The 23764-nt window shown below is 39.9% G+C and overlaps 2 protein-coding genes across 3 annotated transcripts; both read right to left on the bottom strand.

Annotated features, from left to right (window-relative positions):
* Window positions 1-345: 345 nt before the first annotated feature.
* Window positions 346-16287, bottom strand: LOC106585731 (sia-alpha-2,3-Gal-beta-1,4-GlcNAc-R:alpha 2,8-sialyltransferase). The gene is made up of 4 exons (XM_014172291.2): window positions 15706-16287; window positions 13342-13464; window positions 12591-13148; window positions 346-4417 (listed from the first exon to the last, which is right to left on the bottom strand). Exons 1-4 carry the CDS (start codon window positions 15867-15869, stop codon window positions 4135-4137), a joined length of 1128 nt encoding a protein of 375 aa, XP_014027766.1. The 5' UTR covers window positions 15870-16287; the 3' UTR covers window positions 346-4134.
* A 1061-nt stretch (window positions 16288-17348) lies between these two features.
* Window positions 17349-23705, bottom strand: LOC100194937 (cyclin G2). Of its 2 annotated transcripts, none has more exon segments than NM_001139966.1 (8): window positions 17349-18401; window positions 18648-18850; window positions 19111-19209; window positions 19300-19378; window positions 19518-19768; window positions 22589-22726; window positions 22810-22939; window positions 23538-23705. In NM_001139966.1, coding segments are annotated over 7 exon segments (1014 nt in total). In that variant the 5' UTR covers window position 22939; window positions 23538-23705; the 3' UTR covers window positions 17349-18286.
* Window positions 23706-23764: the final 59 nt, after the last annotated feature.

Raw genomic sequence — 23764 nt, 5'->3', positions numbered from 1 at the left:
ATTTGATTTAGAATTTTAGGATCCCTTAAGGCACGAGTGTGCAAAGCTGTCATCAAGGCAAAGGGTGGCTATTTGAAGAATCTCAAATATAACATATTTTGATTTGTTTAACACGTATGGTTACTATATGATTCCATATGTATTATTTCATAGTTTTGATCTCTTCACTATTATTCTACAATATAGAAAATAGTAAAAATAAAGAAAAACCCTTGAATGAGTAGGTGTTCTAAAACTTTTGACCTGAAGTGTGTGTGTATATATATATATATGTGTATATATGTGTATATATATATATATATATATATGTGTGTATATATATGTGTATATATATATATATATATATATATATATATATATATATATATATATGATGAAACATGGATAAACAGTCAAAACAATAAAAAGGAAGATTGTTCTGAAGTGTCTCCTATATCTGAGAGATAGATATGAGAAAGATCAGGAAACTATTTTTATTTAACCCCTTATTTTAGGCACTAAACTATCTCCATATATACAGTTCTTCCATAAAAAAATGTAACTGGTACCTGCTACTTTCAGACAAGTCTTGTGAGGCTTGTGGGCATCCCAGAGCAAACCAACCAACATGCATGTGTTTGTGAGAGATTCACCTTTCCATAGAGGGGTCATATTAGTGTGTAGCCCAAACTGTTTGGACGCTACAGACAGAAGTTGGCAGATCGACTGTACCATCTTCAGAGGAGTCCCATGATGCTTGTCGGGGTTTGAGCAAAACAGAGAACACCATTGTGTTTGTGACTCATCTTTCCATAGAGGGGTCATAATAATAGCCAATCCTTTCGGACACTACAGAGGTTTTTCTGAGAATATCAATTTTCGGGATATCTCATAGACTGACAAACACCGCTCTAGTTCTGCCACCTTTCACTGAAGATGTGGGAAGGTGACATCTCCGATTCGGTGGATTGAGATACAGCCCATGCAACAAAAAAAACTGTAGGGTTAAATACTTGTTGGACAATAATTGTACAAATGAAATGCCTTTTATGGTGTCAGATGGAGTTAAATCCAGTTAGTTGTATTTTATGAAAAAAATTATAATAATAGATTTTTCCTTTATATAGTACGCTAGCTGCTACTTTGGTTTATCAAAATGTATATTTCAAATGTTATTAATATTAAGACAAATAATTGTGAGGAAAAAGTTGAGGTTGTCCCATCTTTCAAGAATCCCTGAGCTCTAAAACAGCAACATTTTCACTCAGCCTCATGGAAAAATGTGTAAAACAGCATGAAATTAGCTATGAAACTTAGACCTTGTGGGGGGACCGCAAAACTGCGCTATGACACTGGGTTCTGTTGGTACCATTCCTTTTGAAAACAAAAGTGTTGGCACATACTAACACACACATTGGACATTTTTCTCTAAGGAAATGTGGGGGAGAATAAATTCCCTTCCTTCATGTGAGCAGTACTATAGTCTTCTTTGGTAATGATCAGGACATGGAAGCAGTCAAAGGAAGACATTCATGGAGGCACAAACAGTATAATTCACCAACAGAACCTATTAGATGAGATTGAAAAGACAAATATACCACACAACTATCCAAGCGTTTTCTATGTCAGGAAATCATTTGTCGACACATCAAATAAAAAACCTCCATCGAATGAAAGATATTGTTGTACATCATTGCCATACTTAAGCCAACATTTCAAATCACGTTACATTCAGATAAATGAACATGTCTAGTTTTAATGGGCATTCGTTGGTATATTTACTTATATGAAATAAACATTCTAAGAGGGAAAATCGAATTACATTTCAAATCTAATCTACATAATCAGGGTATGGACTAAGAGTAAAGTACTACCTAACAAACTAATGGCACATTTGTATCATATATTTGTATTATAATAATGACGGAAAACAAATTGGTATGTTCTAAAATACTTCTGTGGGCATAAATGATCCATTTAAGACTGAAGAACTTGAAAAGAACCAGTGATCTGGTTCATGAGGATAGTAAATCTGAACTCATAAGCAGGGTCACCACCTTCCCAACGAGTGCATGTGCTGTGAGTCATGTGGCTATCATGTGGTACCGTTTGAGCAAAGTCGTTGTACAGACATCAATGGTTAAATACTGAAAATGTCCAATCCATACCCAATCCTCTAACATAGTGGAGCTTGACTTGATATTTTTCATATAACATTTTGCTGAGAAGAGTAAAGATAATCTAGAGATATAAAAAAGTTACATTAGTTCTATTGTCAGAAAGGTAAAACAAATAATTTTGGTCCCAGTGGTTTGATAGGAATTTATGCTTTAAAACAACTTTCATACAAAGTTTCTGGTGATATTTCAATTAAAATATCAGCACAAATACAAATAATAACAAAAAACACCCTTATCCCCTCGAAACATAATCTCCTTCAAAGTAGCTAACATTTGTTAGTCTCTTACATGCAATGCGATTCAATAGTGTGTCATGCTCTTTGTACAAGATGCTATAATTATTCATCAAAACATGAATATCTGGTTAAAAAGTAAAGTCTATGTGGTAGAATGCAAAACGTTTCCCAGTGTTGCTACATGGATCATAACAATAGTGATGTGTTATTGACTAAAGATAGGAAGTAGTGTTCATTTGAGGTGGTTCAATACATTAAAAAAAAAAATATATATATATATATATATATATATATATATATATATTACTGTATGCATCCCACTGATTCCCACAATGTGAAGAGTGATTGGTGAAATCCCTTTCACTTTTATCACTATGATGTTCTATCGTATTTTGAAAATATAAGATTTGAAGTCATTTGAAACTAAAACAGAACACAGACACCTTAAAAATAAAAGCTGCAATATGTAACTTTTTGGGAACCCGACCAAATTCACATTGAAAACAAATCTAAGAAGCTGTAGATCTGTTCTAGGTGTATTATTTCTATGCTTCCTGTTCTTAAGTTTTGCATTGCATCTATTACTTTCGTTTTTGTACACCAGCTTCAAACAACTGTTTGCTTATTGAAAATATATTTCACAGAGGTTTGGATGGTACAATGATTATCTACACTATACTTGCTTGTTATCACATAAACTTAAATTAGGCAAACTATTCAAATTTTTGGAACCAGGAAATGACAGAGCCATTTCTGCATAGTGCATCTTTAATTCTTAATCGTAATGATGATGATAACAACAATATACATGTACTTTAAAGTTTACTGTAATGAAATTCAGTCTATGGCTTGGTGTTGGAATGCAGATTATTCATCCTCAAATTGAAATATTACCAGAGCTATCACCAGAATCCCAATAAAATAGTGGGACTAGGGCTATCACTGCAGTATCTTTATCTATATAGGGCAGCAATTGACATACATAAAGAGGCCTTGTAAACAAATCTCATAACAGTGCAGTGTGCTGGCTGGGCCCATTGTCTGTCTACTGGCACCTGTGGTGGTTCACTGTATGCTCAAAAGGGCTGGAAAATAGACTGTGTCTGTTTGCACCTCAGTGGAGGCATTTGAATCAGATTTTTTTTTTTTAAACACTGATCTCAACTCCATCCCTGAGACTAAGCAGAAGAACAATCAAATCCCTTTGAAATAAGGCTACAGCATAATAACAATTACAGTATGCCCCCCACCCGACCCCTACACTATGAACACAGTTTGGAAATAGTGATTATTTTGCATTAAATGTATTCCCTTGTGTTTTCTTGTTGAAATAGGTTATGTGTGTTTTATTGATCTATTTATCCACACATTTATGGTAGCAATGCAAATAAAGTGATGTGAAATATTGTATGATGAGTACTATGATAGTGTGATATATTCAGCAGAACATACATTGTTACGTCATCATCAACCAGTAATCCACATCTGGAATATTCCGCCATGTTCCTCGCAACCCAAAGTGTTAGTGTGAATTACATACATTGGACAAAACTGAGGCAAGATGCAGTGGTGATATGATAGTGTGTTTCTAGAGTGAAAGCGTAATATAAAAGTATTAATTCTAAATCATGCATTGTCTGCTTTGAGTCGCAAAATATATTACGTGAGCGCAAGGTCAGCTGCTGTATTGGAGCGTCACCAAATGAATCTCTTAAGCCCGGTCACCCAGGATGGAATGTCTAAGAACAATGTGAAAGGCTCAGCTTGGTCACACCTTCTCCATGCATCTTGTAGAGCAGCTTAAACTCACTGGGCAGCTGGTGGGTCTCCTGCCACTTGGTGGTGAACTTGGTTCCTTTCTTGTCGTAGTAGTGGTAGGGCAGCTCCTTGCCTGTGTTGGGATCCCAGCCGAAGGGCCAGAAGCCATACAGATGGATCTCCTCACACATGGCCGAGGCCAGAGTGTACATGAGGATACCAGTGCTCAGTCGCTTGAGAGACAGGTTCTTGGTCTTCCAATATCTGTGGGAAAAAAGTCAACACAATAAAAACAATTATGTGTAAGCTATGGACAACGAATTGTTCGACAGAACATCTACACTCTAAAAAATGCCGGGTTAAAAACAACCCAATTTGGGGGGTTTTGTAACCCAGTGCTGGGTAAATAATGGACAGAACACACTCTGGGTTATTTTGACCCAGACAGTTGGGTTGCATGAATAACCCAACATGTTAGGTTGTTGGGATTAACTAAAACATGGGTTAATGTAACCATCAGTTGGATTTATTCACTTTCATGCTGGGTTGATCCAGGTTATTTTCAGGAGGTGTGGCTGTTACAGGCTTTAGTTTTCCCATTCATATTTTGTTAGTCAGTATAGTATGCATTACACCTGTGCTGGTTTGTCATCTCGTTAGTGAGAAGGTGTTTCACCTGTGCTGGTCCAGGTGATATTTTAGAGTGGCTGGCCCAGTGCTCCAGTTGTCTTGAGAGACGTGGAGGATTAACACTTTTTGTTGGCTCTCCCTGTTTTCTTCTTGTTCCACTTCCTGCCTTTAAGTTTGGTGTGAGTTTTTATTTTGTTCGCCTGTTCTTGGGCAAATTTAGTGGACTCTCATTGTAGGTGTCTTTTAGGTCCCAGTTGTTGTTGCTAGTCAACTTTCAGTGGACACCCCCATGAGTGTCTTTTAGAACCACTCCTAAAACCCCACCTGTTTCATTGTGGTCAGTGACTCTTTGTTAGTAGCCCCCTTCTGTTTGGGTGACATTATTTGGTTTTCTTGCTGGGGAACATAACAAAATGGGGGCTTGTCCGGGATCTTCTTTCCCTTGAGTATTGTAGGCCCTTTCGACCAGAGTGCATAAAAGGATTGGGAAAGAAATTAACATTTAGACCAGAGAGGCGTATAGCTGCAGCTCACGTCCAAAGTGGTTCAAACTCTGAATATCAGCACGAAGTGGAGGTGAGAAGCTCATCTCCCGGACAATCACTGGTACAGCTGATTTGCTGTCCTAGGTAAAGTATCTAGAAAAGCGAATTTAACTGGGACCATTCTACTACTCTTCTCAAATCACTGTAGTACGCTACTCTCATCACCCAATGGGAACCATCAACACAGCTGGCTAGCCTATCTTCCAGAGCAAGTGGAAGCAGAGTGAGCTCTGTAGCTCTGTTCAGGACTACCCGACGCAGAGGAGAGCAACAGTAGAAGAGACAAGTGAACGACACCTTTTGGGCAATCAGAGCCTTACAAGCGTGCCACAGAAAGGCCTAACACCCTTCATAAGAAGGCCTGGTTCTGACTGAGATAAATGGCAAATGAAGGCATTCACACGTAAATACATTCATGATTTCTTTCTTGAAATGGGCGGTGGTTTGTGTGCAAAGTATATGATTACTGTGAGAGAAGTGTCTCTCTCACTCCCTTCCTCTCCATCTCCTTTGTAACAAGCCACCATATGTTGTGTCAGTCCGCTCGGGACCTGTTTGTAATGTGTTAAGTGTGCATGTTTATCCTGTGTTATCATTTAGTTAGCTAGTAAATAAATAATTCAACTAATTTGTGTAGTAATGAATCATAAGTAAGGCTGGGTTTTTTGCAGATGCAGGAGGTTACGACTGTTCAGAATGACGATATGATACGAGGTTATGATTAATAGGTTGACTGTTTCATGGATGTGATAGGTAAAGACCTTTAGAGTTTAATTCTGGAGATGGTAACTCTTTAAACAACCGCTCTCATGGTGCCCCAAATTCCTAATTAGTTAATTGTTACATGATTCATTTAATCGGGTAACAATTAAACATAGTTAGTTGATTAGATAAATAACAGCCATCAGATTAATGAAAGTAAAGTCACGACACCAGACTAGAACAAGAATGCCATTCGATTAAGAGATTAAGAGAGATGGATCTGGAAGTGCTCCGAATCGAATCAGGCTATCCTGCACCCTCAACAGAGTTTGATCTTTGTCGGAACAGCCGACTTATCGCCTTTCAATGAAAAGGAGGTGGATGTATATTTTACTCTGTTTGAGCGGATTGCAACATCCCTAAATTTGGTCACTGCTCCTCCAAAGTGTTTTTGTGGGTAAAGTCAAAGTGTACACCGCTTTATCTCTTGACCAGAGTTCAGATTATGAAACTTTTAAAGCTGCTATCCTTCAGGCTTACGAGTTGGTCCCAGAGGCATACAGACAACAGTTCCGTAAATTATGAAAGACAGAATCACAAAGCCATGTTGAGTTAACAAGGCAACAAGCATGTCTTTTTGATCGGTGTTGTGGTTCTCAAGAGGTCAAGGACCTTGAGGATTTAAAGAAACTCATACTTCTCGAGCAATTCAAGAATTGGCTTCACAAAAGGGTTGCTACCTACAATACATTTATGAGTTAAGAAAGCTGCAGTTCTGGCAGATGAGTTTGTGTTGACACATAAAACTACTTCCACAAATAAAGCACCCAGTAGTTATCCCTACGCAAAAAGCAATCCAGAGAAGTCACCTCCTACCGCGAGGTTTCAGTCCTTTTCTACAGTGCCCAAAGATAAAATCATCAGAAAACAGTTTTTTTTTTGTATCCGACAGTTTGTAATTACTGCTGTGAGAATGAGAAAGAGAGAAAAAGCTGTTTCTTACTATGGGAGCACTCCAGCCCATTAAATAAACAGGTGTGTGCCTTTCCAAATAATGTCCAATCAATTGAATTTACCACAGGTGGACTCCAATCAAGTTGTAGAAACATCAAGGATGATCAATGGAAACAGGATGCACCTGAGCTCAATTTCGATTCTCATAACAAAGGGTCTGAATACTTATGTAAATAAGATATTTCTGTTTCTTATTTTTTATACATTTGCAAACATTTCTAAAGACCTGTTTTTGCTTTGTCATTATGGGGTATTGGGTGTAGATTGATGAGGGAAAACATGTATTTAATCCATTTTAGAATAAGGCTATAACGTAACAAAATGTGAATACTTTCCGAATGCACTGTACTGTATGTACTTAAAAAATATATACAGTACCAGTCAAGATTTTGGACACACCTACTCATTCAAGGGTTTTTCTTTATTTGAAGACATCAAAACTATGAAATAACACATATGGAATCATGTAATAACCTAAAAAGCGTTAAACAAATCAAAATATATTTTAGATTTTAGATTCTTCAAAAAGTAGCCACCCTTTGCCTTGATGACATTTTTGCTCACTCTTGGCATTCTCTCAACCAGCTTCACCTGGAATGATTTTCCAACAGTCTTGAAGGAGTTCCCTCATATGCTGAGCACATGCTGGCTGCTTTTCCTTCACTCTGCGGTCCAACTCATCCCAAACTATCTCAATTGGTTTGATGTCGGGGGATTGTAGAGGCCAGGTCATCTAATGCAGTACTCCATCATTCTCCTTCTTGGTCAAATAGCCCTTACACAGCCTGGAGATGTGTTGGGGTCATTGTCCTGTTAAAAAACAAATGATAGTTCCACTGAGCGCAAACCAGATGGGATGACGTATCACTGCAGAATGCTGTGGTACTGTAGCCATGTTGGTTAAGTGTGCCTTGAATTCTAAATAAATCACATACAGTGTCACAGAATCTCAAATATAAAATACATTTTGATTTGTTTAACACTTCTTTTGGTTACTACATGATTCCATGTGTGTTAACACAGTTCTGTTGTCGTCACTATTTTTCTACAATGTAGAAAATAGGAAAAATAAAGAAAAACCTTTGAATGAGTAGATGTGTCCAAACTTTTGACTGGTAATGTAACCAGTTGCTGATGTGTCAGACAAAGGCAAAACACCCTCCAAAATGAAGAACTGGGCTGCCCCAGTATCTCGCAGTATCTTCACTGGCTGCTTAACAGCATCTGCAGAGACACAAACCCGTCTGAAACAAAGGGTTCATATACATCTGATACAAAATCTTGTTTAGGAGATACATCAGTTCCAACCAGAGACTTAAGCGTCCCACCACAACAACATCCGGTGAAATTGCAGAGCGCGAAATTCAAAATATAAAAATCGTAATATTAAACATTCATGAAAATACAGGTGTCTTACATCGTTTAAAAGCTTAACTTCTTGTTAATCCAACCGCATTGTCAGCTTTACGGCAAAAGCCTACCAAGCGATTATCTGAGGACAGCGCCCCAATCACAAATAGCGATACAATAAATCCCTTACCTCTGAAGATCTTCTTCTGTTTGCAATCCCAAGGGTCCCAGCTACACAACAAATGGTCGTTTTGTTCGATAAAGTCCTTCTTTATATCCCAGAAATTTCAGTTTAGTTGGCGCGCTTGATTCAGTAATCCACTCGTTCAACATGCATACAAGCGAATCCAAAAAGTTACCAGTAAAGTTCGTCCAAACAAGTCAAACGATGTTTCTAATTAATCCTCAGGTACTCTAATATCTAAATAAATGATAACATTTAAGACGGAGAATAGTATGTTCTATAGGGAAGATAAATAACAAAGAGCGCGAACCTCATTTACGCGCACAACAAGACTACTTTTCTAATGAGAGACACCTTGGAAAAACTACAACTACTTGTTCGTTTTTCAAAAAACAAGCCTGAAACCCTTTCTAAAGACTGCAGTTCCTATGGCTTCCACTAGATAAACAATCTGAGAGGAATTCTTTTGAATATCCCATAGGCTTGCATTGAAATGGCCTGTGACCTCAACAAACAAAAAAATCTGGATGGATTCTCCTCGGGGTTTCACCTGCCATATCAGTTCTGTTATACTCACAGACATTATTTTAACAGTTTTAGAAACTTCAGAGGGTTTTCTATCCAATGCTACCAATTATACGCATATCCTAGCTTCTGGGCCTGAGTAACAGGCCGTTTACTTTGGGCACGTCAGTCATCCGGAATTCAAGATACTGCCCCCTAGCCTTAAAAATGTTACTTCTTTGGGCTCAAATCCCGTGGATCGATTTGACAAAATCTGGTGAAATGGCTCTTTCATACAAGTGCAACACAACAAATTAAAGCTTAACTTCTCGTTAATCTAGCCACCATGTCAGATTTCAAAAAGGCTTTACGGCGAAAGCAAACCATGCGATTATCTTAGGACAGCACCCCGCATACCAACACATGAAAATCAGATTTCAACCCGCCAGGCGCAACACAAAGGTCAGAAATAACGATTTAATTAATGCCTTACCTTTGAAGAACTTCTTCTGTTGGCACTCCAATATGTCCCATAAACATCACAAATGGTCCTTTTGTTAGATTAATTCCGTCGTTATATCTCCAAAATGTCCATTTATTTGGCGCGTTTGATTCAGAAAAACACCGGTTCCAACTCGTCCAGCATGACTACAAAATATCTCATAAGTTACCTGTGTCATCAGCTTTCTCTCTGACATGAGGGCCAACACAACAGACTGGAGTTTTCTTGAATTGTAATAATTTCTTTCGATTTTGAAACATTTGAAACAACTTTCCTAATACAACTTTAGGTATTTTTTAATGTAAATAATCGATAAAATTTAAGAGGGGATAAACGGTGTTCAATACCAGATAAAAACAACGTGAAGCGCGTGACCTGGAGTGCGCATCAAAACATTAGAGAGCACTCGGGTGGACCCTCGTTCTGAACTGCCGTACTTCTTCATTTCTCTAAAGAAAAACATCAACCAATTTCTAAAGACTGTTGACATCCAATGGAAGCAATGGGAACTGCAAGCATGTGCCTTATAAATCTAGAAAACCCATTGAAAACACTGTCACCTCAAAAAAATAATTTCCTGGATGGTTTGTCCTCGGGGTTTTGCCTGCCAAATAAGTTCTGTTATACTCACAGACATAATTTTAACAGTTTTAGAAACATTAGAGTGTTTTCTATCCAAATCTATATGCATATCCTAACTTCTGGGCCTGAGTAGCAGGCAGTTTATTTTGGGCACGTTTTTCATTCAGACGTCAAAATACTGCCCCCTAGCCCAAAGAAGTTTATATAAGGTCCCACTGTTGACAGTGTATGGCAGAGTAAAAACCATGAGGTTGAAGGAATTGTCAGTAGAACTCTGAGACAGGATTGTGTCGATACACAGATCTGGGGAAGGGTACCAAGAACACAGTGGCCTCCATCATTCTTAAATGGAAGAAGTTTGGAACCACCAAGACTCTTCCTAGAGCTGGCTGCCTGGGCAAACTGAGCAATCGGGGGAGAAGGGCCTTGGTCGGGAGGTGACCAAGAACCCGATGGTCACTCTGATAGAGATCCAGAGTTCCTGTGTGGAGATGGGAGAACCTTCCAGAAGGACAACCATCTCTGCAGCACTCCACCAATCAGGCCTTTATGGTAGAGTAGCCAGTTGGAAGCCACTCCTCAGTAAGGCACATGACAGCCCGCTTGGAGTTTGTCAAAAGGCACCTAAAGGACTCTCCGACCATGAAAAAAATGATGAAACCAAGATTGAACTCTTTGGCCTGAATGCCAAGCGTCACATCTGGAAGAAACCTGGCACCATCCCTACGGTGAAGCATGGTGGTGGCAGCATCATGCTGTGGGGATGTTATTCAGAGGCAGGGACTGGGAGACTAGTCAGGATTGAGGGCAATAATGAACAGAGCAAAGTACAGAGAGATCCTTGATGGAAACCTGCTCCTGAGAGCTCAGGACCTCAGACTGGGGCGAAGGTTCACCTTCCAACAGGACAACGACCCTAAGCACACAGCCAAGACAATGCAAGAGTGGCTTCAGGATAAGTCTCTGACTGTCAAAGGTGCTTCAACAAAGTACTGAGTAAAGGGTCTGAATACTTATGTAAATGTAATATTTCCATTTTTTTCTTCTAAAAACCTGCTTTTGCTTTGTCATTATGGGGTATTGTGTGTAGATTGATGGGGGAAAAAGCAATTTAATACATTTTAAAATAAAGCGGTAACTTAACAAAATGTGGAAAAAAGTGAAGGGATCTGAATACTTTCTGTATTCACTGCATATTTACCAAAAACAAGTGGCTGTTCAGTCTGGCATTGAATTATTGACAGCCAGTAGACACAATGTTTATATTGGAGAAGGTGACACATTTAAGTAGGGATGCATTTAAGTTGATCATGTTGTGAGATGGTAGTTATTTTCTGTTGGTTGAGAACAAACTTGTCCAACAAACATATAGGATATATTTGTTGTCTTAAGGGGAAGGTGTTACAGGCTTTGATTTTTCCATTTATATTTTGAGGATGCATGCTAGAACATGGGGCGCACTGATTGGTGTCACCTCATTGTCATCTCGTTAGTGGGAAGGTGTTTCACTTGTGCTGACCCAGGTGATATTTACGAGTGGCTGGACCAGTGCTCCAGTTGTCTTGAGAGATGTAGAGAGTTAAAACAATCCTTTATCTGATCTTCCCAGTTTTCGTTTTGCTCCCATTTTTGTTTTGCTTACTGTCTTACTGGTGTGGTTTTTTTTGTTTGCCTCTTGGGCAAATTTAGTGGGCGCTCATGATGGGTGTCTTTTAGGTTCCAGTTGTTGTTGCTAGTCAACTTTCAGTGGACACCTCCATGAGTGTCTTTCAGAACCCCTCCTAAAACCCCACCTGTTTCATTTTGGTTGTGGTCAGTGACTCTTTGTTAGTAGCCCTTCTCTTTGAGTGACATTATTTGGTTTTCTTGCTGGGGAACATAAAAGTGGCTTATTAGAGGCCTAGCAACATATGATGCAAAATGCATCATACCGGCTGTATTTTTGAATTTTGAAAGTTATATATCTTAACTTGGTTGCTGACATACAACACATTTTAGGACAATATCAACAATGGACTTATGAAACAAATACCAAAATATGTTTTTGGGGTGGACTTTTCCTGTAAGCCTTCTGTAAGCCTCATAAAAGCTTGAAAAGTGTTTAACGGTAACATCCGGTATAGAACAGATGAACAAGAATGACATTTACTATCACCGGTGGCCAAAAAAACCCACCTAAAAGCCACGCCCCTATTAATACATACCTCTGTTGGGTTATATCTCAATAACCCAGCATCAACAACCCAACCTTGCTCTTTTTAAAGAACACAACACAACTAAGTGACCCAATGCCTGCAATCCAGCATTTGCTTTAAATGTACAGTTTGTAGTAACAATGGTGTCTGAAAGTGAGAACAAAACCACCCATGACTGCCCTGATGCCCAGAACTCTGGCACAAAACTCAGTCCCTTCCTTCTCCATACTTGTTGACATCCTGCATGATGTTTCCCGGCCAGGCCAGCTTGATCTTCAGCTGCCCCTTGTGCTCAACAAAGAAGTCCACCAGGGTCCGTGTGACGGTGGCCGAGGTGTGGAGGAAAAATGCAGGGATCCACAAAATGGCCCCCTCCAGCTTCTTCAGGTTGAGAAAGAAGTTGTTGCGGTCCTGGATGGTCAGCAGATTGTTGTAGTACCTCTCCAGGATGCTGGGGTTAAAAGTGGTGAGGTTGGTCTTCCGGCCCACATCCTTGTAGTAGGAGTCGGTAGGGGCGAAGTTGCAGCGGAAGATAAAGTCGGCGCTGTCGATCTCTGGCCCACAGTGACTTCCTGTCAGGATCCCACTGTTACCCACCACGGCACACACGTTGTAGTGCTTGTTCTGGATGGGCGAAGCATCAGGAAGCAGTGACTTCAGGTTGTTGTTTATGGAGAAGACATACTTGTGACTGGAGAAGTCGAAGTGCATCAGCTGGCCGACGCGTACACTGTTCTTGGTGAGGGAGAAGTTGTTGGCCACATCAATGTAATGGAAGATCTCTTTCCTGAAAGGTAGTTAACAGATAAAAATATCAGCTCACAGCTGCTGTTTCTACAAAATGTAGTTATGTAGCCAGCTGCAAATGGCAAATAAACTGTCATGTTTTACTAAACACAAACAGTATTCTGTTAAACTGCTTTACAAACAATATAAAAGTTTCTACAGATTATTACAGATGTCCCACATAATCATAATACCTTTGCTGATAAAAAGCTGTCCTATTAAATTTCCATTTGGATGGTTTCCCTTGCAGCTCCTCATTCAGAGCATGGGTTAATGGGATGAAGGATGGGTCCAGGAAATTCAGGGCAAACTGTGACCTGAGAGGAAGAGGGTTTCCCTTAGTAAAGACACTGTTGATATTGTCAGCATGTACTGTAAGCATTACAGTGAGTATCATAAGTATTCACCCCCTTGGATTTATTCACATTTTATTGTGTTACAAAGTGGGATTCAAATGGATTGAATTTTATTTTTTTGTGAACGATCTACACAAAATACACTGTAATATCAAAATGACAAAAAAATTAAAATGTCTTCAATTTGAAAATGTTATGAAAAATGAAACACTTGTATACATTGATTAGAAAAGTATTCACCCCCCACCGAACCAATATATGTTAGAAACACCTTTGGCAGTGATTACAGCTGTGAGTCTTCTTGGGTAAGTCTCTAAGAGCTTTGCACACCTGGATTGTGCAATATTTGCCCCTTATTCTTCTACATTCTTCAAGCTCTTTCAAGGTGTTGGGGGTCATGACTAGACAGCAATTTTCAAGTCTTGCCATAGATTTTCAAGCAGATTTCAGTCAAAACTGTAACTTGGCCACTCAGGAACAGTCACTGTCTTCTTAGGAAGCAACTCCAGTGTAGATTTGGCCTGGTCAATGTCCTGCTGAAAAGTTAATTCCTCCTAGTGTCTGGTGTAAAGCAGACTGAAGCAGGTTTTGCAATAGGATTTTGTATGTGCTTTGCGCAATCCCATTTCTTTTTATGAAAGTAAGGAGGCAGATTTGCCCCAAACATAACGATTTGCTTTCGGCCAAAAATTGTATTCCTTTGCTGTGTTTTCTTGCAGTATAACTTTAGTGCTTTGTTGCATACATAATGCATGTTTTTTAATATTTGTATTCATTATATTTACTGTATATTGTTATTTTCAATCATTCAGTCATTTAGGTCATTATTTTGGAGTTGCTACAATGTTGTTGATCCATCCTCAGTTTTCTCTCATCAGTCTGTAGCTCTGTAGCTGTTTTTCATGGTGACATCCCAGAGCAGTTTCCTTCCTGTCCTGCAGCTCAGTTCAGAATGATGACGTATCTTTGTTGTATCTGAGTGGTTTAATACACAGCTTAATTATTAACTTGACCATGCTCCTTGACCATGCTCCCTGGTCTTTGTAGTTGAATCTGTGCTCGAAATGCAATACCTGACTGAGGGACCTTAGAGAGGTTGCATGTATGGGGGACAGAGTAGTCATTCAAACATCATGTCAATGCCTGTTATTTCACACAGAGTGAGTCCACGTAACTTATTTGTTAAACCACGTTTTACTCCTGAACTCATTTAGGCTTACCTAAACAAGGAGGTGAATACTTAAGCAAGACTAACATTAGCCTATATTAGTTAATGATTTTGTGTTAGTTTGGAAACATTTGTAGAATTATATTTTCACTTTGACAATATGAAGTCTTTTGTGTTGATCAATTACAAACCATGAAAATATTATAAATTTCAATCCCACTTCGTAAGGCAACATAATATGAAGAAAAAAATCAAAGGGGGTGAATACTTATGGACATTCAATGATTCTACAGTTGAATTTTCATACTTTTTTAAAATGTAATTGATGCTGGATTTGTATTAGATTAGGCTACAGTCGCGTGCAGAGGAATATTTTTTATTTCGATTATTTGTCCAAGCCCATTCAGTCCGTGCTATCCGGGCTCAGTGGAACGTCCCTACCCCATTGAAGTTGACTTTTAAACTGGTTAAGTTAAGGGTTAAGGTTAGGGTAGGGGTTAAGGGTTTAAGGTATGGACGTCCCAAGGATTCCAGATAGCACTGACCAAAGCCCATTTACGGCATGCATTCAGGCGTGGGTTTGTCACAATAGGCAAGATTCGTTCACTCAGCACCTTGGACAGTTCTCTTGTTTGAAATCCGGCTCCATGTGGAGCAACGATTTGTTGTCACATATGGCATTTTTTTTACATTTAAACACTAACCTCCTGTCAATGATTCTACAGTTGAATTTTCATTTAAAAAAAAGAAATGTAATTGATGCAGGGATTTGCATTAGATTAGGCTACTGTAGCGTGCAGCAGAATATTATTTATTTGTATTATTTATTAAGGCCCTGATGCAGTTAGCCATATTATGCCATAGCCTACAGAACAATGTGGCCATAAACAATCATAAAGATTGTTAGGAACAAAATTGTCACGCATGCGCCTTGTCGGTGACATAAATCACATCTTATTTGACAATTTCAGGTGGTTTGAGTCATGTCAAAATAAAAAATAATGAGTTTCAAGGTCTTGATTTAGCCTACTCACCGAAATCCTGCGTGGAACATTATCCGTGGTGGTCCTCCCATGTTGTCATATTTTGTGGAAGAGAAGATGCTGTCCTTTCTAATGGACACATAACTTATTAAGGAGAAAATGAGAAGAGCGACCATCAATATGACCAAACCCAGGGCGTTTGAGATGCGGACCATCTTGGAGCGTTTTCATTCCTTGAAGAAAAGCGATTAAAATGTGCGAGCCTTCATCACCTCGATTCGAGATGCTGATTTTGGCTATACGTATTGGTATTATGATAAAAAATAAACATGCTTTCTCATGTAAAACGGACGGCAAATGTGCACTGCGGTTGAGAGGGCAGGATAGTCATTGGATGGCAGTCGGCTGCCTTGGCGATCCGTCTTCGTGCATTCTCATCATCCCTGCCTTGGCTTCGCGCTGAAATGCAATTTCTCTCCAGCCCGATTAATTCAATTAGGGCGATGCATCTGAAATTCACGTCAACGCATCAAACCAGCAAACATCTCACTGCTCTGTTACGCACCCTTTCCTCAGGAAATAATTTCACATATTTCGGTGTGTTTGTTGAGCCAAGATGAAAAGAAGAACCTAAAAGTGTCATGGCTGTATTATAACTCTCTGGGGTTTACAGATGGGAGCAATTAACTTAGTGGTATGCATACCATCCAAGATTACTTGCTGACTGTATAAAATACTGCAGCACAAAATATTAAGCAAATGTGGAAGCCTGATCAGCATCGCAATTAGGCCTGGCTTGCAGTCAGAGTTCCAATTCATCCCAAAGGTGTTCGATGAGGTTGAGGTCAGGGCTCTGTGCAGGCCAGTCAAGTTCTTCCACGCCGATCTCGACAAACCATTTCTGTATTGACCTCGCTTTGTGTACGGGGGCATTGTCATGCTGAAACAGGAAAGGGCCTACCCCAAACTGTTGCCACACAGTTGGAACCACATAATCATATAGAATGTCATTGTATGCTCTAGTGTTAACATTTCCCTTCACTGGAACTAAGGGGCCTGCCCGAACCATGAAAAACAGCCCCTCCTCCACCAAACTTTACAGTTGGCACTATGCATTTGGGCGGGTAGCGTTCTACTGGCATCTGCCAAAACCAGATTAGTCTGTCAGACTGCCAGATGATGACGCATCACTCCAGAGAATGCGTTTCCACTGCTCCAGAGTCCAATGGCGTCGAGCTTTACACCACTTCAGCTGACACTTGGCATTGCTCATGGTGATCTAAGGCTTGCTTTCATGAAGCTCCAGAGGAACAGTTCTTGTGCTGACGTTGCTTCCAGAGGCAGTTTGGAACTCGGGAGTGAGTGTTGCAACCGAGGACAGACGATTTTTACGCACTTCAGCATTCGGCGGTCCCGTTCTGTGAGCTTGTTGGACCAACCACATCGTGGCTGAGCCGTTGTTGCTCCTAGACATTTCCACTTCACAATAGCAGCACTTACAGTTGACTGGGGCAGCTCTGGAGAGTATGGAGATTGCATGGCTGTGTGCACAATTTTATACACCTGTCAGCAACAGGTATGGCTGAAATAGCCAAATACACTAATTTGAAGGGGTGTCCACATACTTTTGTATATATAGCGTGTATGATTCATTCGTTAAACAAAATTAAGAATAATAGGGAATACACAACAGGTTTAAAAATACTATTTTATCTGTAGGGTTCTTGGTTTGTGGTTCATTTCTAACAATATGTTGATATACAGTAACATAAGATGGCCTATTTACAAAGCATGATACAACTTTCTTCATTTTATGTACATTGTTATTTGTTAAAATATAAATATTTTGCACATGTACTGAATCTCAATAGACAACAATCACCATCATTCTCTAACACAATCACATTTACATACAAGTCACCATTCATAGAATACAGTATCATCCTGCATAATCTTACAAACACATTACAATAACGTGGTGTATAGGAAACCTTTACATGAATATTATTCTATAAAACAGGTACATTTTTGCACAAATGTACCAATATGTTGGGTATTTCCCATTGATTTAAACAGTCAGTGCACAGGTTTGACATCCTAGGAAGAAAATAACTTCACCGTTGTGCTTAATGTCACCTGGAATGTGTCAAATTTGGACATAGATTGACACCAGCAACATCTAAAAAGGCTTTCAAAGATCTTATTGCCAGTCAGCTGCCAACATATTGCAATTTAAATCTCACTCAGATCTAAAAATCAGAACAAAAGTTTAAAAACAGCACATGGACTAACACAGGCACTTGATAGGGCCTGTTGTTCAGTATTTCCAGAATACATATGTATGTAGCAGAGGTGGTTTGTTGGACTACTCTCCCGTGATCAGTAACCTAGCTTTAGACAGGAAGACTTATGTCCACACCTAGGCTTTAGTGGAGAGGGCTAACCAGGCTCGCAGGCAACCCGAGTTTGATACCAGTCTGTCACACATACAGTATGCTAAGTGAAAGAAACAATTTTGTTCTGAATCATGACTACAAGGAAGGGGAACATTAAATTTAGGGAAAGTTACAGTTAGCACCCTGGTTACACATAATCTCAATCACAAGTTTGAGCTCATCAAAAAGAGGGACTATCATTTTCTGCCCTGGTTGCGAAACTCTACGGGGAAGAAGGGTCCCTTTTCGTCGCTGCCAGGAGAGCTGCACGGGCTGTCCTCTTCACAGCTCATGTCCTCACAGGAATCCTCACTAAATATACATAGGGGAGAACAGATGTCATCATTACTGTCTTCAAGTCACTGTTCCACTGATCTAATGTTATGTTTTTCTTCTTCCCTGAAACATCATAGCAATGCTGTACAATGTAGAAGTAATGTGGTGCATTATGTTACAGTTCAATAATGAGCCTTTATATACACACACACATTAGCTCTAGTGATATGAAATATGAATATTATTATACAGTAAAGTGCATTAAAGGGGCTGTTTGATTACCTCTCACTTTCACCCCAGCTGCCCTCTGGAATGGTCGGCAGTTCAGGGACACTGAAGTTATTAGCGTGCAAATTTTGGGCGGTTCGTCTGGACACGATCCACACCAGTTTTTTGTTGTCTGGTTTGTTACATTCACTTGAGCTGTACTCGGTCATGCATTTGGCCACAAGTCCCCTCCAGTAGAGTAACTCACTGTCAACAATCTGTGAAAGAAATAAGAAACATCTGAGGAGGCTGACAGAAGACAAATAGAATAGTCCTGGAAAATGTTGTCTCAGCCAAGTCAGAAGGTGCTAGTTTTCAAGTAGCATGTTTTCCTTTGATGTCACTTGTTTAGTGGCAGGGTCAAGCTACTGTATGTCAGTCTCAGTGGGTCTTTGTATTATAAAAATATAATACCTGTCATTGGTCATGACACCATCATGTCATACATACTGAGGTCTGTAATTAAACTGTATAATACCTTTAGGTGCCTTTGGACTTCTTGGACAATTTCCAACATGGCAAGAGACTGGAGGGCTTCAAACTCCTGACAAATGACAGACAGTGCCAGCACCGATGGCTGAAAAAAAATAATAACATATCGGTCCTGCAACTCAATGTAAACATTCTTATAATTTAGCAATTGTGTTGGCCTGAGAATAATTCTTACTTTTGCTTTAGAGAAAACAAGCCGACATAAGCAGGCTTTAAGCTGGGCTTCCAGTCTCCCAATGCTTGGGATCTCCTCCCTTAAAATAAAGGCAACCCTCATGTGAGCCTCATGTCAATTGATCATCAGAAGATCAACTTTACAGCTTCTAGCAATTGGAAAAATACTCACTGATGACATAATGCAAAAAGTGATCAATTAAGAAACAAAGCACTCACCTTTCTGATGTTAGTGATACGATGACAGCATGGTATAAGTGTAAAAAGGTTAAGGCTGTGACGGCTTTGAGCTCCAAATTGAGTTTTCCAGAGATGATCTTCTCCATGCGGCTGAGGTCAGAAACAGTGAACTTGCTTTGGCTGATGCGGATGAGTTCATGGGTGGGTGAGATGTTACACTCATCCTCAACCATTTTGGCAGCAATATGGAGGCAGGAGACTCCAATGCAAGGCAGATGCTTAGGTTGGACCTGTGAACATACCATTATAGTGATACATAAGTCAGCATAAATGGGATACTTCTGCTGAATTCTATTATATACTGAACAAAAATATAAAAGCAACATGTAAAGTCCCATGTTTCAGGAGCTGAAATAATTTTCCATACGCACAAAAAGCTTATTTCACTCAGATTTGATGCACAAATTTGTTTGCATCCCTGTTAGTGAGCATTTATCCTTTGCCAAGATAATCCATCCATCTGACAGTTATGGCATATCAAGAAGCTGATCAAACACCATGATAATGACAGAGGTGCACCTTGTGCTGTGGACAATAAAAGGCCACTCTAAAATGTGCAGTTTTGTTACTCAACACAAAGGGAGCGTGTGTAGGTTCCGTCCCTCTCTTCGCCCCAACCTGGGCTCGAACCAGGGACCCTTGCACACATCAACAACTGACACCCCACGAAGCATCGTTACCCATCGCGCCACAAAAGCCGCGGCCCCTGCAACGCAAGGGGAAACCCTACTTCAAGTCTCAGAGCGAGTGACGTCACTGACTGAAACGCTATTAGCACGCACCACCGCTAACTAACTAGCCATTTCACATCGGTTACACGTGCAATTATTTAACCTTTATTTAACTAGGCAAGTCAGTTAAGAACAAATTATTATTTTACAATAAACGGTCTTCCCCGGCCAAAAACTCCCCTAACCAAGATGACGCTGGGCCAATTGTGTGCTGCCCTATGGGACTCTCGATCATGGCCGGTTGTGATACAGCCCAGGATGAAACCAGGATCTATAGTGATGCCTCTAGCACTGAGATGCAGTGCCTTAGACCACTGCGCCACCTGGGAGCCCCCCCCAGAATTAGCATGCTGATTGCAGGAATGTCCACCAGAGCTGTTGCCAGATAATTTAATGTTAATTTCTCTACTATAAGCCATCTCCAACGTCGTTTTGGAGAATTTGGCAGTACGTCCAAACAGCCTCACAACCGCAGACCACATGTATGGCGTTGTGTGGGCGACCAGGTTTTCTGATGTCAGCGTTGTGAACAGAGTGCTCCATGGTGACGGTGGGGTTATGGTATGGGCAGGCATAAGCTACGGACAACAAACACAATTGCATTTTATGGATGGCAATTTGGATGCACAGAGATACCACGACGAGATCCTGAGCCCATTGTTGTGCCATTCATTTGCCGCCATCACGTCATGTTTCAGCATGATAATGCACGGCCCCATGTCGCAAGGATCTGTACACAATTCCTGGAATCTGAAAATGTCCCAGTTCTTCCATGGCCTGCATACTCACCAGAGATGTCACACATTGAGCATGTTTGGGATGCTCTGGTTTGACATGTACAACAGTATGTTCCAGTTCCCGCCAATATCCAGCAACTTCACACAGCCATTGAAGAGGAATGGGACAACATTCCACAGGCCACAGTCAACAGCCTGATCAACTCTATGCTGAAGGAGATGTGTCGCGCTGCATGAGGCAAATGGTGGTCACACCAGATACTGACTGGTTTTCTGATACCTTTAAAAAAAAAAAAAAGTAGGGGTGTGTATCTGTGACCAACATATCTGTATTCCCAGTCATGTGAAATCCATAGAAAATGGTTGCCTAATTTATTTATTTTAATTGACTGCTTTCTGTAACTCAGTAAAATCTTTGAAATTGTTGCATATTGCGTTTATATTTTTGTTCATTATAATTAAACAAGGTAAAGGGCACGCAAATTGACATAAGTTAAACAACAAACACAGGTATTAAACAAACAAAATGCATACAAAACGCTAATTCCGTAGAATATCCAGAATTACCATATCTCAACACAACAAGCATATCTTTAAGTCGATGTCCTCGCCCCCACTGAAATTTAATTAGCATAATACAAAAATCCCCCTAAAAATCTGTCAGTTTAAGATAGAGATATAGATATGTTTTTTTGCATTGGATGCGTCTCAATCCACCGCATCCACCGATGTCGCACTTCCGCCTCTGCGGTGAAAAGTGACAGAGCTAGAGCAGTGTTTGTTAGACCATGAGACATCCTGAAAATCCATCTTCTCACAAAATCATTGGTAGCGTCCAAGCGGTTTGGCGACTCCCACCACCGTCTTGGGACTCGTCTGAAGTCGGTACAGCCGATCTGCCAACTTCTGTCTGTGGCGTCCAAACAGTTTGGGCTACACACTAATATGACCCCTCTGTGGAAAGGTGAGACTCTCACATACATGTTTTGGTCTATGACACCCAAAGGCCTCACAAGACTCATCTGAAGGTCCCCCAGTACCAGTTGAAAAAACTGAATGGAAGTATATATGGAGACTGTTTAGAGCCAAAAATAAGGGGTTAAATACATGTAAAAATGTAATTAAAAATCATGAGCTTTCTTATCTCTCTCCTTTTTACTTTTTGGGGGGGACTATCTGTTGTTCCATGTAGAATCGGTTATTCAATGCATTTGTATGGGTGAATAGCAGTAAGGTAAACATTTTTAGGGATACTTCAAGGGGTCTTACAATTCTAAATCTTCCCTGTGGCTCAGTTGGTAGAGCATGGTGTTTGCAATGCCAGCTTGGTGTGTGCAACGCCAGGGTTGTGGGTTCGATTCCCACGGGGGGCCAGTACAAAAAAATAATAATGCATGAAATGAAATGTATGCATTCACTACTGTAAGTCGCTCTGGATAAGAGCGTCTGCTACATGACTAAAATGTAAATCAAATAGCTAAACGGTCCTTGGTATGACCTTCTTAAAACAATTCCATATAGCTTAGTAGAACCCCCCCAAAGCTTAGACAGGGCTTAGCCTATAATAGGTTAAAATACACACCTTCATAATGGCTAAGAACCTATCCAGTAGATTGACAGCCAGAACAAATGTCTGGGTGCTGAAACCAAAGAAACTGGTCAGGCTCCACAAGTCTTCAACTTTGGCATTTCTGCATTTTGCAGAGACTCCATTGTGATTCTGAAAATGAATGGTAAAATAGCACATCAAAAAACTGAAAGGTAAGTACAGTGAGTATATGTACTTGGGTCAGCAATACTTACCTCTGCTGCAGACTCCATTATATTCAGGCCAGTTTCCCGAGGTAAAAAGTATGATTCTTGAGAAATGTTTGACTTCAGCTCTTTGACAAGCCAACATGTTTCATTGTCAAGGTATTGAAGATCCTGCATCCTGAAAAAACACGCGATTAGCTAGATCCTAAAGAAATAACTAAAATGTTTCCCTCCGAGAAAGAGCCTAGACATTTAGACTGTCTTTACCCCACCCACAGGGTGTCAAGTATCAACGGTAAGCCACCAATAATATGCACATCACCCCGCTAGATAGCTAGCTATGACATAACAATATATGCCCAATACAGTCATCTTAAACACAAAAAAGGCTAGCATTTTCAATCATTTACATTACTTCTTATATAAAGTATCCAGGAAAATATTCGACAGTAGAATGGATGGACGGAACCTTGTTGAAAAGCAACCAGTCTATTCTAATGCTTTACTTGAAGGGAGAGGTGTTTAAGTTATCTACGTGAGAAATCGATATGGGTCACGTAGGTTAGTTAGCTATCAAGCTCATATTTGTAGCCGTATGTGGAAAATTATTTCTGACGCAATTATTCACATTAATCATATAAACTATCCCATGTATCTCAAATTACATGCAAAGAGTAACGTTATATAGCTACAGTAGTTACCATCAGCAAAACACTGGGTCAACAAGCTAGTACCAGCTAATTAACGTTAGCTAACAAGACAGAGACATGTCTTACTTTGTCAAACGCTTGAAACAAGACGATTTTATGAAAATATAGCAACTCAATACTCAAATTTCCATTTCGTTTACAACAAATTGTATCGATTAGTTAGCTATAACGTAAATTAACACGATAGTTCCTAAATTCTCATCTCCTGATGTTGGTATTGATCATTTCCATCTGAAATGCGGAAGGATCAAACGGTCGTTGTCTAAACAAACTGCGAGACTACAACATCCAAC

This window comes from Salmo salar, chromosome ssa24 (assembly GCF_905237065.1).
Source record: "Salmo salar chromosome ssa24, Ssal_v3.1, whole genome shotgun sequence".
Taxonomy (NCBI): domain Eukaryota; kingdom Metazoa; phylum Chordata; class Actinopteri; order Salmoniformes; family Salmonidae; genus Salmo; species Salmo salar.
This window is presented reverse-complemented; position numbering and strand designations above follow the sequence as displayed.

What these genes read in the sequence shown, in the direction of transcription:
- LOC100194937 (XM_045706570.1), bottom strand. Translation starts at nt 22,938, where the DNA reads ATGCAGGATCTTCAATACCTTGACAATGAAACATGTTGGCTTGTCAAA. An exon ending in GGTTCTTAGCCATTATGAAG is followed by an intron (nt 19,769 to 22,588) that starts GTGTGTATTTTA and finishes GTATGTTCACAG; the next exon opens with GTCCAACCTAAGCATCTGCC. An exon ending in AAGTCCAAAGGCACCTAAAG is followed by an intron (nt 18,851 to 19,110) that starts GTATTATACAGT and finishes TTTCTTTCACAG; the next exon opens with ATTGTTGACAGTGAGTTACT.
- LOC106585731 (XM_014172291.2), bottom strand. Translation starts at nt 15,869, where the DNA reads ATGGTCCGCATCTCAAACGCCCTGGGTTTGGTCATATTGATGGTCGCT. An exon ending in ACAGCTTTTTATCAGCAAAG is followed by an intron (nt 13,149 to 13,341) that starts GTATTATGATTA and finishes ACTACCTTTCAG; the next exon opens with GAAAGAGATCTTCCATTACA. An exon ending in ATCATGCAGGATGTCAACAA is followed by an intron (nt 4,418 to 12,590) that starts GTATGGAGAAGG and finishes TTTTTCCCACAG; the next exon opens with ATATTGGAAGACCAAGAACC.